The sequence below is a fragment of the Mobula hypostoma genome, chromosome 3, assembly GCF_963921235.1.
Source record: "Mobula hypostoma chromosome 3, sMobHyp1.1, whole genome shotgun sequence".
In the NCBI taxonomy this organism is placed as follows: Eukaryota; Metazoa; Chordata; class Chondrichthyes; order Myliobatiformes; family Myliobatidae; genus Mobula; species Mobula hypostoma.
Genome location: NC_086099.1, coordinates 169,860,428 through 169,876,516, shown reverse-complemented (window position 1 = coordinate 169,876,516; position 16,089 = coordinate 169,860,428). Strand labels below are relative to the sequence as shown.

The 16,089-nt window shown below is 42.0% G+C and overlaps 1 protein-coding gene across 9 annotated transcripts in view; it reads left to right on the top strand.

The window, feature by feature from the left end:
* Nucleotides 1-14,372, top strand: part of LOC134344383 (shugoshin 1-like) — a 35,592-nt gene extending 21,220 nt beyond the window's left edge. For all 9 annotated transcript variants that reach the window (XM_063044083.1, XM_063044082.1, XM_063044077.1 and 6 more), the window contains 3 exons: nt 9,276-9,464; nt 10,703-10,889; nt 13,909-14,372. In XM_063044083.1, coding sequence (XP_062900153.1) covers nt 9,276-9,464; nt 10,703-10,889; nt 13,909-14,059 — 527 coding nt within the window. In that variant the 3' untranslated portion in view covers nt 14,060-14,372. The remainder of the gene's footprint in view (nt 1-9,275; nt 9,465-10,702; nt 10,890-13,908) is intronic.
* Nucleotides 14,373-16,089: the final 1,717 nt, after the last annotated feature.

The following is a 16,089-nucleotide window of genomic DNA, read 5'->3' as shown; positions in this document are numbered from 1 at the left end:
CACCTCCTCTCCCTTAATATCAACATGCTCCAGAACATCAACCTCACTCATATTGTCCTCACCGTCATCAAGTTCCCTCTCATAGGTCAATGCCGAAGAGAAGTATTCATTGAGGACCTCGCTCACTTCCACAGCCTCCAGGCACATCTTCCCACCTTTATCTCTAATCGGTCCTACCTTCACTCCTATCATCCTTTTGTTCTTCACGTAATTCAAGAATGCCTTGGGGTTTTTCTTTACTCGCCAAGGCCTTCTCATGCCCCCTTTCTTGCTCTCCTCAGCCCCTTCTTAAGCTCCTTTCTTGCTACCCTATATTCCTTCATTAGACTGAGAATTCCACATGTAACGGCCTTTGCCTCAACTGCCTCCCGTTGCCTAGGGTGAATAGCCGTCGACCCCGCCAAACAGCAAATGCTTTGGTGCGGATATGGTGGGAGGCGCCCAATGATCAGCCACGACACAAATATGAAACAGTATACCAAGTGCGAGTAAAGAATTATACTTTATAGCAAATTTTGATGATGGGTTAGTAGCAACAACTAAAAGAAAATGCGCCACATAAGTAACTTACCAGTCTTGTGCACATGATATTTTAATACGTTGGAGCTCACGCCTCCAATTCCATCCACAACGTCCTTCAGGGACTCCGGCCACTATCCGAACCCCTGAGATCCGGTATATGCCGCCCTGGAACTGCTGTCCGTTCCCCGCACATCCGTCCTCTCTGCTCGCCTCCCGAAAAAGCCGGCGCTCCTCAACTCAGCACACACATACAAGTTAACCTAAAATGACTTTCATTGGCTAGCAAATGAATACAATTTCTATTATCACCTTGTATAACCCAATCATTGCTGTTACAGAGAACCCCTTGCTCAGCAGTTAACAGTACGAGAAGCCATTTTGGTAATAAGCGATTAACAGTTAACAGTCCAGCTAATATTACTGAGAACCCTACACACAGATTCACCACATCCTGGGGAAAAGCAGTTCCTCCTCATCTCTGTCCTAAATCTACTCCCCCGAATCTTTAGGCTATGTCCCCTAGTTCTAGTCTCACCTACCAGTGGAAGCAACTTTCCTGCCTCTATCTTATCTATGCCTTTCATAATTTTATGTTTATATGATCCTCCTTTTTATCATCCTTCTGAATTCCAGCAAGTATAATCCCAGGCAACTCAATCTCTCCTCATAGTCTAACGCCCTCATCTCTGGAATTAACCTGGTGAACCTTCCTCAAGTAAAGAAACCAGAACTACACGCAGTACTCTAGGCCTGGCCCTGTACAGTTGCAGCATGACCTCCCTGCTCTTACATTCAATTCCTTCAGCAATGAAGGCCAACATCTCATTTGCCTCCTTGATAGCCTGCTGCACCTGCAAACCAACCTTTTGCGATTCATGCACAAGCACTCCCAAGTCCTTCTGCACAGAAGCATGCTGCAATCTTTTACTATTTAAATAATAATCTGATCTTCCAGTTTTCCTTCCAAAGTTGATGACTTCACACTTACCAACGTTGTACTCCATCTGCCAGACCCTTGACCGCTCATTTACCTATCTATATCTCTCTGCAGTTTTTCAGTGTCCTCTGCACAATTTGCTTTTCCACTCAATTTAGTGTCATCTTAAATGCACTACACTCAGTCCCCTCTTCCAGATTGTTAAAGTATATGGTGAACAGTTGCAGGCCCAGTATCGACCCCTGTGGCACACTGCTCACTACTGATAGCCAACCAAAGAAGCACCCAAGTATCCCAACTCTTTGCATTCTATTGACTACCCAATTCTCTATCTATGCTAATACATCACCCCCAACTCTATGCATCCTTATCTTATGGATAAGTGTTTTATGTGGCTTCTTATTGAACACCTTCTGGAAATCCAAGTAAATAATGTCCATCTGTTCCCCTCTATCCACTGCACTTGTTTACCCTCAAAGAACTCCAGTACGTTTGTCAAACAAGACCTGCCTTTGCCGAATCCATGCTGCGTCTGCCTGATGGATCCATTTCTTTATAAATGCCTCGCTATTTCTTCTTTAATGATAGCTTCAAGCAATTCCCAACTACAGATGTTAAACTAACTGGCTTTTTGCCAAATTCTTTTTTGAACAGTGGCGTGACATTCGCCTTTTTCCAATCCATTGGGACCTGCCCAGAGTCAAGAGAATTTTGGTAAATTATCACCAAAGCCTCAACTATAATCGCTGCCATTTTTTTTTTAGTACCCTGGGCTGCATTCCATTAGGAACAGGGGACTTGACTATCTTTAGGCCCATGAGTTTTCTCAGCACTACCTCTTTAGTGAAAGCTATTGTATTGAGGTCCTCACCTTTCATTGCATCTATGTCATGTTTTCTGTGCTCGGTGTCAGATGTGGGAGGTCAGGGATACTCCCAGCCTCCTGGACGGCCACATCTGCACCAGGTGTGTTGAGCTGCAGCTCCTTAGGGACTGCGTTGGGGAACTGGAGATGCAGCTTGATGACCTTCATCTGGTCAGGGAGAGTGAGGAGGTGATAGAGAGGAGCTATAGGCAGGTAGTCACACTAGGGCCTCAGGAGACAGATAAGTGGGTAACAGTCAGGAGAGGGAAGGGCAGGAGCCAGAGGCGAGAGAGCACCCCTGTGGCTGTACCCCTTGACAATACGTACTCCTGCTTGAGTACTGATGGGGGTGGGGGGGGGGGACCTACCTGGGGGAATCAACAGTGGCTGCGCCTCTGGCACAGAGTCTGCGCCTCTGGCACAGAGTCTGGTCCTGTGGCTCAGAAAGGTAGGGAAAGGAAGAGGATGGCAGCAGTGATAGGGGGTCAGACAGGTGTTTCTGTGGACGCAGAAAAGAAGCATGGATGGTAGTTTGCCTCCCAGGTGCCAGGGTTCGGGATGTTTCTGAATGCGTCCAAGATATCCTGAAGTGGGAAGGAGACCAGCCAGAGGTCGTGGTATATACTGGTACCAACGACACAGGAAGGAAAAGGGAGGAGGTCCTGAAAACAGACTACAGGGAGTTAGGAAGGAAGTTGAGAAGCAGGACCACAAAGGCAGTAATCTTGGGATTACTGCCTGTGCCACGCGACAGTGTGTATAGGAATAGAGTGAGGTGGAGGATAAATGTGTGGCTGAGGGATTGGAGAAGGGGGCAGGGATTCAGATTTCCGGATCATTGGGACCTCTTTTGGGGAAGCAGTGGCCTGTACAAAAAAGACAGGTTGCACTTGAATCCCAGGTGGACCAATGTCCTGGCTGAGAGGTTTGCTAAAGCTGTTGGGGAGAGTTTAAACTAGGATTGCTGGGGGGTGGGAACTAAACTGAAGTGGCGGTTGGCTCACAAATAGAGAAAGCTTGGAGACAATGCGAGAGGGAGGATAGGCAGGTGATCAAGAAGGGATGCGCTCAGACCGATGGCTTGAGGTGTGTGTATTTTAATGCAAGGAGTATTATGAACAAAGTGGATGAGAGAGCATGGATCGGTACTTGCAGCTATGATGTTGTGGCCATTACAGAGACTCTGATGGCTTGGGGCAGGAATGGTTACTTTGAGCACCAGGCTTTGGATGTTTCAGAAAGGACAGGGAGGGTGGCAAAAGAGGTGGGGGCATGACACTGTTGATTAGAGATAGTGTCACGGCCGTAGTAAAGGAGGAAGACATGGAGGGATTGTTTATGGAATCTCTGTGGGTGGAAGTTAGGAACAGAAAGGGGTCAATAATGCTACTGGGTGTTTTTTATAGACCTCCCAATAGTAACAGGGACATCGAGGAGCAGATAGGGAGACAGATTCTGGAAAGGTGTAAAACTAACAGGGTTGTTGTGTGGGAGATTTTAATTTCCCAAATATTGATTGGCATCTCCCTAGAGTGAGGGGTTTAGATGGGGTGGAGTTTGTGAGGTGTGTTAGGGAAGGTTTCTTGACACAATATGTAGATAAGCCTACAAGAGGAGAGGCTGTTCTTGATCTGGTATTGGGAAATGAACCTGGTCAGGTGTCAGATCCCTCAGTGGGAGAGCATTTTGGAGATAGTGATCACAATTCTATCTCCTTTACCATAGCATTGGAGAGGGATAGGTACAGACAAGTTAGGAAAGTGTATTATTTGAGTAAGGGGAAATATGAAGCCATCAGGCAGTAACTTGGAAGCAGAAATTGGGAACAGATGTTCTCAGGGAGATGTATGGAAGAAATGTGGCAAATGTTCAGGGGATACTTTGCATAGGTATGTTCCAATGAGACAGGGAAAAGGATGGTAGGGTACAGGAACCGTGGTGTACAAAGGATGTTGTAAATCTAGTCAAGGAGAAAAGAAGAGCTTACGAAAGGTTCAAAAAGCTGGTAATGATAGAGAGCTAGAAGATTATAAGGCTAGCAGGAAGAAGCTCAAGAAAGAAATTAGGAGAGCCAGAGGGGCCATGAAAATGCCTTGACGGACAGGATTAAGGAAAACCCCAAGGCATTCCACAAATATGTGAAGAGTAAGAGGATAAGACGTGAGAGAATAGGACCTATCAAGTGTGACAGTGGAAAAGTGTGTATGAAACCAGAGGAGATAGCAGTGGTACCTAATGAGTACTTTGCTTCAATATTCACTCAAGAAAAGGATCTTGGCTATTATAGGGATGACTTACAGCGGACTGAAAAGCTTGAGCATGTAGATTCTAAGAAAGGAGCTTTTGGAAAGCATCAAGTTGGATAAGTCACCGGGACTGGACGAGGTGAACCCTAGAATACTGTGGGAGGCGAGGGAGGAGATTGCTGAGCCTCTGGCGATGATCCTTGCATCATCAATGGGGACGGGAGAGGTTCCAGAGAACTGGAGAATTGCGGATGTTGTTCCCTTATTCAATAAAGGGAGCAGAGATAGCCCAGGAAATTATAGACCAGTGAGTCTTAGTTCACTGGTTGTTAAGTTGATAGAGAAGATCCTAAGAGGCAGGATTTATGAACATTTGGAGAGGCATAATATGATTAGGAATAGTCAGCATGGCTTTGTGAAAGCCTGATTGAATTTTTTGAGGATGTGACTAAACACATTGAAGGTAGAGCAGTAGATGTAGTGTATATGGATTTCAGCAGGGCATTCAGAACTGGCTTGCCCACAGAAGGCAAAGAGTGTTTGTAGACGGGTCATATTCTGCATGCAGGTTGGCCACCAGTGCTGTGCCGCAGGGATCTATTCTGGGACCCCTACACTTCATGATTTTTATAAATGACCTGGATGAGGAAGTGGAGGGATGGGTTATAAATTTGCTGATGACACAAAGGTTGGAGGTGTTGTGGATAGTGTGGAGGGCTGTCAGAGGTTACAGTGAGACATTGATAGGATGCAAAACTGGGCTGAGAAGTGGCAGATGGAGTTTAACCCAGATAAGTGTGAGGTGGTTCATTTTGGTAGGTCAAATATGATAGCAGAATATAGTATTAATGGTAAGACTTTTGGCAGTGTGGAGGATCAGAGGGATCTTGGGGTCCGAGTCCATAGGACACTCAAGGCTGCTGCGCAGGTTGACTCTGTGGTTAAGAAAGCATACAGTGCATTGACCTTCATCAATTGTGGGATTGAGTTTAGGAGCCGAGAGGTAATGTTGCAGCTATATAGGACCCTGGTCAGACCCCACTTGGAGTACTGTGCTTAGTTCTGGTCGCCTCACTGTAGGAAGGATGTGGAAAGATGTATAGAAAGAGTGCAGAGGAGATTTACAAGGATGTTGCCTGGATTGGGGATCACGCCTTCTGAGAATAGGTTGAGTGAACTTGGCCTTTTCTCCTTGGAGCGATGGAGGATGAGAGGTGACCTGATAGAGGTGTACAAGATGATGAGGGGCATTGTTCGTGTGGATAGTCAGAGGCTTTTTCCCAGGGCTGAGATTGCTAGCACAAGAGGACAGTTTTAAAGTTCGTGGAGGTAGATACAGAAATCGGGGTAAGTTATTTACGCAGAGTGGTGAATGCGTGGAATGGGCTGCCAGTGACAGAGCCGAATGGCGAATATGATAGGTTCTTTTAAGAGACTCCTGAATAGGTACATGGAGCTTAGAAAAATAGAGGGCTATGTGTAACCCTAGGTAATTTCTCATGTAAGGACATGTTTGGCACAGCTTTGTGGGCCGAAGGGCCTGTATTGTGCTGTAGGTTTTCTGTTTCTCTCATCTCTCCGGCATGTTGGGCATGTCCTCCACCATGAAGACCAAAACAAAATAGTTATTCAAAGCCTCCTCTGCCATTTCTTCATTGCCCAATATAAATTCCCCCTTCTTGTCCTCCAAGGGACCTATGTTCACTTTAGCCATCATTTTCTACTTTATATAATTATAAAAACTTTTACTATCTGTTTTTATATTTTGTACTAGTTTATTTTCATAATCCATCTTCCCTTTCTTTATTGCTTGCTTAGTGGTTCTTTGTTGCTTTTTAAAGTTTTCCCTACTTTCCAGTTTCCTATATTCTTGGTACTTAGTACGCATAAGCTTTTAGTTTGATGGCTTCCTTTATTTCCTTAGTTGTCCATGGCTGGCTCTCCCCACCCTTACTGTCCTTACTTTTAACTGGAATATATTTTTTGAGTACTGTGAAAAATCTCTGAAAGTCTTCCACTTTCCTCAACCATCCCACCATATAACCTGTGTTCCCAGTCTACCCAATCCAACTCCTCCTTCATCCTGTTGTAGTCCCATTTGTTTAGACATAATACAATGGTTTTAGATTGAACTGTTGCACCCTCCATTTGTATAAGAAACTCAATCATACTGTGATCACTCTTTCCAAGAGGATCCCTAAGTACAAGATCACTAATTTTACCTGTCTCATTGCACAGGACCAGATCCAAGAAAGCAGGTTCCCTTGTAGGTGCTGTAACATGCTGTTCAAGAAAGCTTTCACGTATGCACTCTACAAAGTCCTCCTCAAGACTGGGTGAATCAAGTTGGTCCAGTCAACCTACATGCAAGTTAAAGTCCCCCACGATACCCACTGTTTCATTCTTCCACGCCTTCGATACTTCTCAGTTTATTGCCTGTGCCACTGTAATGTTACTATTCGGTGGCCTATAGATAACTCTCACCGGTCACTTTTTCTGCTTTACTATTCCTAATCTTTACCCAGGTGGATTCAGATTTCTGCTTCTTGGATCTTGTATCGTCTCTCACGATCACTCTGATTTCATCCTTAATTAAGAGGGCTGCCCCACCTCCCTTGCCTTCCTGTCTAACCTTCTGAATTACCTGATATCCGTGGATATTTAATTCCCAGTCCTCTCTACCGTGCAACCATGTTTCTGTAATGGCCAATAAATCATACTCTTTTATACTGATTTGTGCCACAAGTTCACTGACCTTGTTGTGAATACTACGGGTATTCAGATAAAGAGCCCTTTCTCTCATTGTGCCTTTAAAATCCAGTAATCTTTGTCTTTTATGCACTTGACTTTTCTACATTCCACCCCACTTTTCTCTTTTTAACCTTTGCTTTTACTTTATCCACACTTTTCTCTTTTCTCTTATCCATACTTCTCCAATCTGTTGAACTCACCGCCCCTGCTATTTAGTTTAAAGCCCTATTCACAACCCTAGTTATGCCAGGATTCAGGTCCCATCACGGTTCAGGTGGAGCCCATCCCGATGGAAAAGCTCCCTGTTTCCCAATGCTGGTGCCAGCTTCCCATTAATTCAAACCCACTTCTCCCACACCAATCCTTGAGCTATGCATTTAACTCTCTATTCTTCCTAACCCTGTGCCAATTTGCACATGTCTCAGATAGTAATCCAAACATTACCACCTTTTTGGTTCTGCCTTTTAATTTGGTCCTTTTTGAATTTAATGTGGGCAAATGAATTGGTGTAGATGGGCAAAAGTAGTTAGCATGGATGTGGTGAGCTGTTGGCCCCATTTCTATGTTAGTCTCGTGTGTCTAAGGAACGTCTGTGCTGAGCACCTGGGCCAGATGTTATTGCTGAGAATTATCACCCACGATCTCCGAGTACTGGATCCAGATGCAGAGGCTTGACTTGCTGGCCTTAAGTATCACAGTCTCTAGTAACATGGCTTGAGCAGCATCAAATAATTTGTTCAGTTTGCTGTGTACATGAATATTCTAAGGCCTACCAAATGGCTTGTAAAATGATTGCAAATGAAGTGGAAAAACCTGAAAAATAGAACAAAATCAAGTTGCTGAAGTTATTTTAATTTGATATTATGTTTTGTCATGTTATTTAACCTTGTGCTTTCTTTTATCTCTCCACAACTCCACAATTTGCATTGACATCAGTGGACTCTCAGATCCTGCTTTTGGTTAAAACTGGTGTAAAATTTGCAATATGTCTTCTGTTATCTCTGTGCCCGTGTAAATACAAGGAAATAGTCACATGAAACCACTATAATGTTGTATTGCACGTCATTTCTAGTATGGAACAAATGGACAGTTTCAGCATTTAACTTTTTCTATGACTTTAGGACTTCCAGATTTGGCAACTACACATGAAGTTCTGGAAATCCCTGCACTGGTATTTAATAACAAGATGAAAGCTGCAAAAGTTTGCTATTTTCTGTTCCACGCATCATTGTGAGCAATTTTGAGCCTTGTACCTGAGGGAGGATATGCTGACCCGAGAGAGCCTCCAGAGAAGGTTCTCAAGAATGATACCAGAAACAAAGGGAGCATTTGATATCTCTGGGCTTCCACTCAATGGAGTTCAGAAGCAAGAGGGGCAAATCTCACTGAAACCTACAGAATATTTAAAAGCCTAGATTGAGCTGACATGGAAAGGATATTTCCATTAGTAGGGAGTCCAGGATCCAAGGCACAGCCTCAATAAAGGGACATCCCTTAAGATCTGAGATTAAGATGAACTTCCTCAGCTGAAGGGTGGTAATCTGTTCAATTCATTGTCATAGAGGGCTCAGTGGGCCAATTCATTGGGTGTATTAAGATTGTGATCTGATTTCTGATTTTAAAGAGATTAAGGGTTCAAGTGAGAAGGCAAGAGAATGGAGTTGAAAGAAAATATCAGCCATGATTGAATGGTGGAGCAGACTTGATGGGCCAAATGGTCTAATTCTGCTCCTATATCTTGTCTCCTATCAAGGTCTGTACTGTGAATCTCAAGCACTAGAATTACTGAACATACGTAGTAGTTTCTTTACAGAATTGTCATATTTTGAAATTATATTTCAACATTGAAAGAAGACTCATAATCTATGGCATGCAGGAGATGTTGCACCTAACAGGATAATTATAATTATATCTTGATTTTTAATGTACTTCTAATATTTTATTTGTTCATTAGTTGCAAACAATGAACTTAGAAGTCCCACAATGGCTGGAAGGAATGAGCCATTGCATGCTGAGTTGGACAGAGAGCCAGGAAACACTTCCGAATTTGAAAGTATGAAGAATTTTCAAGATCCTGAAGAAAGCCGCATTGTTGAACATTTTGAACCTGTACTGAAGAAGTGCTTGTTATTGGAACAAAAAGGTGAGGAAATTCAAGAAGAAATGTGATGAGTAAATTTGTGAAATAATAGGTTTCAATGATTCGGCACGGTAGCGTGACAGTGCCGCATGGCTTTACTGTGCTAGTGATATAGGTTCAATTCCCGCTGCTGTCTGTACGTTCTCCCCATGACCGCATAGGTTTCATCTGACTGTTCCAGTTTCCTCCTACATTCTGAAGTATGAATTAGTAGGCTAATTGGTCACCGGTGTAATTGGGTGGTGCGAGATTGTTGGGCCGGAATGGCCTGTGACCATGCTGTATTTTTAAATAAATAAATACAAACATGCATACATTCTAGCTCAAGTGAAAGGAAATTATGTCAGTAGTGAAGAAATATGCCACATTGCATCTACAAACGTTTGTATTTCCTGTGATGACCAATGTAATTTTAGTTTATTCTGAGGGTATTTACTATGGAAATTCTGATCTCTCTATAATATATATTAGACAGCTTGTAAAATTTGATGTTGGCTCCCTAATCAAATTGAAGTTTTTTAAAAACAGAATACATTGACAATTGTTAATGTGTCTAATGTCTGGATATTTCAAATATTGAGCATTTTTGATCTTTTAATAAAAAAATATGAACAGGTAACCACCTTTTTTGTTCACCTGCACTATGTTTGCCTATATTAGGTCTGCATCTTTTTATTCAAATCTTTCTCACAGTGATTGTATTTGGTATCTCCCATCACCTCTGGCAGCATGTTCCAGACTGTAAAGAAAAACTTTTCCCCATTTGGAAACTATCTCTTGTGCGCTGCTGTTACTGACATAGACTATTGTAACAGCATTTCAGAAACACATTACCTCTGATAGCTCGAGCAAGTCATAAACCATCCTGATTTGTAAATATTTTTATTTCATTACTTATGACTGTAAATCTTGAAATTCCCTAACCAGCAATAAACCATCCTAATTTGTAAATATACTTTTATTTCATTACTTATGACTGTGAATCCTGAAATTCCCTAACCAGCAAATGGTATGGGATATCCTTCCAATGTCGTATAGGACTTTAGATAGGGTCACCACTGCATTCTTGAAGACAAAAAAAAAGTTGGCCTTACCAACAATTTATGCTTTTGGTAAATGGGTAGAGTTTTTTTTAACGTCCATTGGGGAAGTTGTATATAAACAGCAGCTGTATTTACAATTGAAGTATTTTTATAAGATGTGGGTTTTACACATGAAAATGTATTTTTTTCTTGAAACAGAGAGAAACTTTGGACCTCGGTTCAGTTTGAGCGATGTCACCAATTGTTCATCACTACCTGCTGAAAACAAGGGAAAGGAAATGCCCTATCCTGGCTTTTTAGACAATATGAACGTGATTTCTCCAATAGCTGTTCATAGGCGGAGATGTAACATGACCGTTAATTACAAGGAACCCAATCTCCATTTGTAAGTTGTATTTATCCATTTATATAGTGGGGAAAAAAAAAATCACAATATATGTTCATTAGGGCTTCTCCAAGCTCTTATTCCAGAGTTGTGTGCTGCTGTTCCACTTGACTCGACATACACAGCGCTGGAGGAACTCAGCAGTTCAGGCAATGTGTATGGAGGGGAATAAGTAGTTGATGTTTCAGGCTGAGACCCCTCATCAGGACTCGTGCTACTTGACTTGCTCAGTTTCTCTCGCATTTTGTGTCACTCAAGGTTTAGAGCATTTTGCAAAATCTCTTGTTTGTGTAACCAATTTGCTGGGTCTGCCTTGATTCTTTGTGACTTAATGTTCAAGAGCAGCTGACAATGTGTCCTTGTCAAAGGCCTCACTATAAACCATGTGCACCACCCTGTCCTCATTGACCACCTTGGTCATTTCATCAAAGTAATCAATCAACTTCATAAGCAATGTTCTCCTATGTACAAGGTCGTGCTGACTACTTCTGATCAGCCCTTATAATGCTCTCCAGTAGCTTATTTCCCACCGATGTTAGTTACTGGTGTATAATTCCCGGGTTCTTTTTTGCCACTCTTAAATGAGGTCTCAACATTTGATTCCCTCAAATCTATATATAGGGGCCTACAGTACGATCCCAGTAACATGATAATTCCCTTCTTTCTTAGCACCAGTCATAAATTCTCACTGGATGCCCCTTCAATAACTTCATCTTTTGACTACTGCTGTGACGTGCCTTTTAATCAAAAATCTCTTTTCTTCACCTCTATCCCACCTAAAGCACCTATGTTGTGGAACAGTTCAGTTCCTCCTTAGCCATGTTTCCATGAATCCAGGCGTGAACTCCAGAAAGCCATTAAGGGCGCCAAGAGGCAATATCGAGCCAAGTTGGAAGCCCAGGCTAACCAGAGGGATGCCAGTAGACTATGGCAGGGTCTAAATGAGATCACTGGGCGCAAAGAAAAGGCTGGGAAAATCAATAACTGTGGTGCTACTCTTCCTGACGAACTAAAGGTATTCTACGCAAGTTTTGAACAGAAGAGGAGCATCCCGCTGGTGGCATCGAAATTCATTGTCACTGAGGAGGATGTTAGAGGGGCCTTCCTGAAGATAAATCCAAGGAAGGCGACGGGCCCAGATGGCGTCCTGGGATGGGTTCTCTGGGTCTGTGCAAGTGAACTAGCTGGAGTGTTTGCTGACATCTTCAACTGCTCCTTGCTTCAGTCTAAGATCCCCTCGTGTTTTAAGAAGGCAATGATAATCCCAGTGCCGAAGAAGAGCAAGGTGGCATGCCTGAATGACTATCGACCTGTGGCTCTGACATCAATTGCTATGAAGTGCTTCGGGAGATTGGTTATGGCACACATCAACCACAGCCTACCGGTCAACCTCGACGCTTTGCAATTCGCCTACCGGAGCAACAGGTCAATGGCAGATGCCATCTCTCTGGCCCTACATTCTTCCTTAGAACACCTGGAGAATAAAGACGCATACGTAAGGCTCCTTTTCATTGACTACAGCTCTGCCTTTAATATCATCATTCCAAATAAGCTGATTCCTAAGCTCCAGAACCTGGGCCTTAGCACTGAGATCTGCAGCTGGATCTTCAACTTCCTCACAGACAGGACCCAGGATGTAAAAATAGGGGACAGGCTCTCCTCTTGCAATCACTCTGAGCACCGGTGCCCCACAAGGCTGTGTACTCAGCCCCCTGTTATACTCACCCATGATTGTGTAGCCAAGTTTCCATCAAACTCAATATATAAGTTTGCTGATGACACCATAATTGTAGGCCGTATCTCGGGTAATGATGAGTTTGAATACAGAGAGGAAATTAAGAACCTGGTGGCATGGTGCGAAGACAATAACCTATCCCTCAACGTCAGCAAGACGAAGGAATTCGTTGTTGACTTCAGAAGGAGTAGCAGACGGCACGACCCAATTTACATCGGTGGTGCCAAGTGGAACAGGTCAAAAGCTTTAAGTTCCTCGGGGTCAATATCACAAATGACCTGACTTGGTCCAACCAAGCAGAGTTCACGGCCAAGAAGGCCCACCAGCATCTTTACTTCCTGAGAAAACTAAAGAAATTTGGCCTGTCCCCTAAAACCCTCAGTAATTTTTATAGATACACCGTAGAAAGCATTCTTCTAGGGTGCATCACAACCTGGTATGGAAGCTGTCCTGTCCAAGACTGAAAGAAGCTGCAGAAGATCGTGAACACGGCGCAGCACATCACACGAACCAATCTTCTGTCCATGGACTCACTTTACACCGCATGCTGTCGGAGCAGTGCTGCCAGGATAATCAAGGACACAACCCACCCAGCCAACACACTTTTCGTTCCTCTTCCCTCCGGCAGAAGGCTCAGGAGCTTGAAGACTCCTACAGCCAGATTTGGGAACAGCTTCTTTCCAACTGTGATAAGACTGCTGAACGGATCCTGACCCTGATCTGGGCCATACCCTTCAAATATCCGGACCTGCCTCTTGGTTTTTTTGCACTACCTTACTTCCCATTTTTCTATTTTCTATTTATGATTTATAATTTAAATTCTTAATTTTATTATTTTTAATATTTTAATATTTAATATTTGTAATCCAGGGAGCAGAACGCGCAGAATCAAATATCGCTGTGGTGATTGTACGTTCTAGTATCAATTGTTTGGCGACTATAAAGTATAAGGGCTACAATTTCCCCGTATCATGTAACTATCCAAAGTTCACAAACCTGACCTTTCAGATGACTTACATTGACATGAGATCAAATCACCAGGGTTTTAGTTTGCCTAAAAGAATTCCTAATTTTAGAATGGATTTGATTTCTATTTTAGATTTTAGATATTTCTGAATTAATCAGATTTTGCACTGTTATTTGCATGTTATTTGGATGCTATCTATCTACATCTGTAATATTTGATATGCATTCGGACCCGGTAACAAAGTGGCTAGCATTATAAAACATACAGAAGTAATGTAACTCTGAAGTATTAATTATAGATTTTAATCTGTTCAACAGGAAATTGCGAAGAGGAGATAAATACACTGACACCCAATTTTTGTATTCTCCAATATTCAAACAGAAAAAGACTGATGGATCTCGCCGTAAATCCAGTAAAAAGCAATCTCCATTTAGTAGATATAACGAAGCTTTTGTCAGCTGCCGATAGTTTCCACTGAATGTGAGCTGTGTAAAATATTGAAACATTTAGACTTCTCATTTACTGTATGGATTAATTTTGGTTTTTAATTTCAGACTTGTTTAAATGGGTAAATTTCAATGTATTTCAGATGCTCAAAAAATTCTTATGTATATCTTCACAATAAAATTTAACCATTGATGTGATGTTCAATGCCTTTATCAAACTGCTTTGACTATGAAGTTAACACAAGATCATGAATGACCCTCTTGAGATGTATTAGTTACATTTAAAATTTTCTTGAGCATCAGTAATAGTTTTTGAAATATTTGAATAAATCGTCATCCCCTTCTGTTTTAAGTAACCTTTGTTGTGCATTTCTTGCTTTCCCATTTTTAAATTTTGAATGCATCAACTGACCCAAATGTCTCTTAGCCCAAACAACTGGAATTGGCAAGATGGTGTTCTAGAATTTTTTTAGAAGCAGGTAATCTTATCTGATTTAGGATTACTCCCTGTGCCATGTACTGTCATGGCAAGAAATAGGAAAATAGTACAGTTAAGTGCATGGCCAAAGTGCTGATGCAGAGGAGGAAGAGAAGACTTCAGATACATGGATTATTGGTCTCTCTTCCAGGGGAGGTGGAACCTACACAAGAATAGGTTTCAACTAAACTGAATAGGTGTCAATATCCTTGTAGGGATGTTTGCTCATTGGACCTGAGGGGGTTTAAACAAGGGTGGGAGGGGTTGAGAACCGGAGTAGTTGGTCAGCAAGTGAAGGGAAAATATTCTATTTGACAAGCTACTTATTACACAAGGTAACAATATGTAGCACTGAGGATAGAACGTCGGCATGGATAGAGGATTGACAAACAGAACCAGAAACGGCATAAATGAACTATTTCCCACTGGCCACTTGTGACTTGAGGGATGTGGCAGAGCAGTAATTTAATTTAATTTAATATACTGTGTGTATTTTATACAAATTTGTTAATGGTACAAAGATTAGTGGATTAGTGTAAGGAACATTTGGACTCTGCAGGAAGAGAGGGGGTTAATTTTGGCAGATGGAGTATAATGTGGAGAAATGTGGGGTGATCCATTTTGGTAGAAACAATAGGAACAAAACTATGGTTTAAATGAAGGGTCATTAGAATGCTGCAGTAGAGGGTTATGGTGTACTGGTATATGAAACAGCACGTGGGTACAAGTAAATCAGTAATGGAGTGATGGCCTTATTACAAAGAAGATGGAATATAAAAGTAAATAAGTCTAGCTACAGCTGTGCAGGGCATTGGTGAGATCATATCCAGGGTACTGGATACATCTTCCATCATTTGAAATTTGGATTATGGGTGTTCAGATAAGATCCATAAAGCTGATTTATCAGGTAAGTTGAAATATTTGAATGAATCATTTATTAAACAGACATTATTTCAATTAATGTGAGCAGATTCAGTCACCTGTATAGCCTATTTGCTGCTCTTAATAACTTCTAAATCTGTGATTTATCTGTGACTGTATCTTTTTATTCTTGTGTTGGGGGCAGAGTCGTTGAGATCAGCAATTCTGTCTTTATTTGCCCTTGAGCTTTGGATTCCTATGCTATTTCAGCAATAATTATGAGTCATATGACATCACACAAGCAAGGTTGTATTTCAGGAAACATTCTGAGATGTTTTTCTACAACAGAGATCCTTTTAAAATGAACATGACTAGTGCAAACATATCATTTCAGACTAATTAAGCTAATGGGATTTGACTAACTCTGGGTCATTAGTACAGGCACCTGGACTATATACACTGAGTAAACAGCAGAGATTTAGATGTAAGATTAATGTCTTATCTGATGCCAAAAATTGACCCTCTTAACTGGTGAATAGTTTTGTAAGCATAGTTTGGTGATGAGTCCTTTTAGAAAATAAAATCCTTTTCCCTGATGGGATTTTCTAAGAAAATAAATTCTAGGCTGTGGCGGTGGGGGTGGGGGTGGGGGGGGGTGGAGAAAGCATTGGAAGCATTTGCAACCTCTTGACCTTGCTTACTTTATTCTTTTA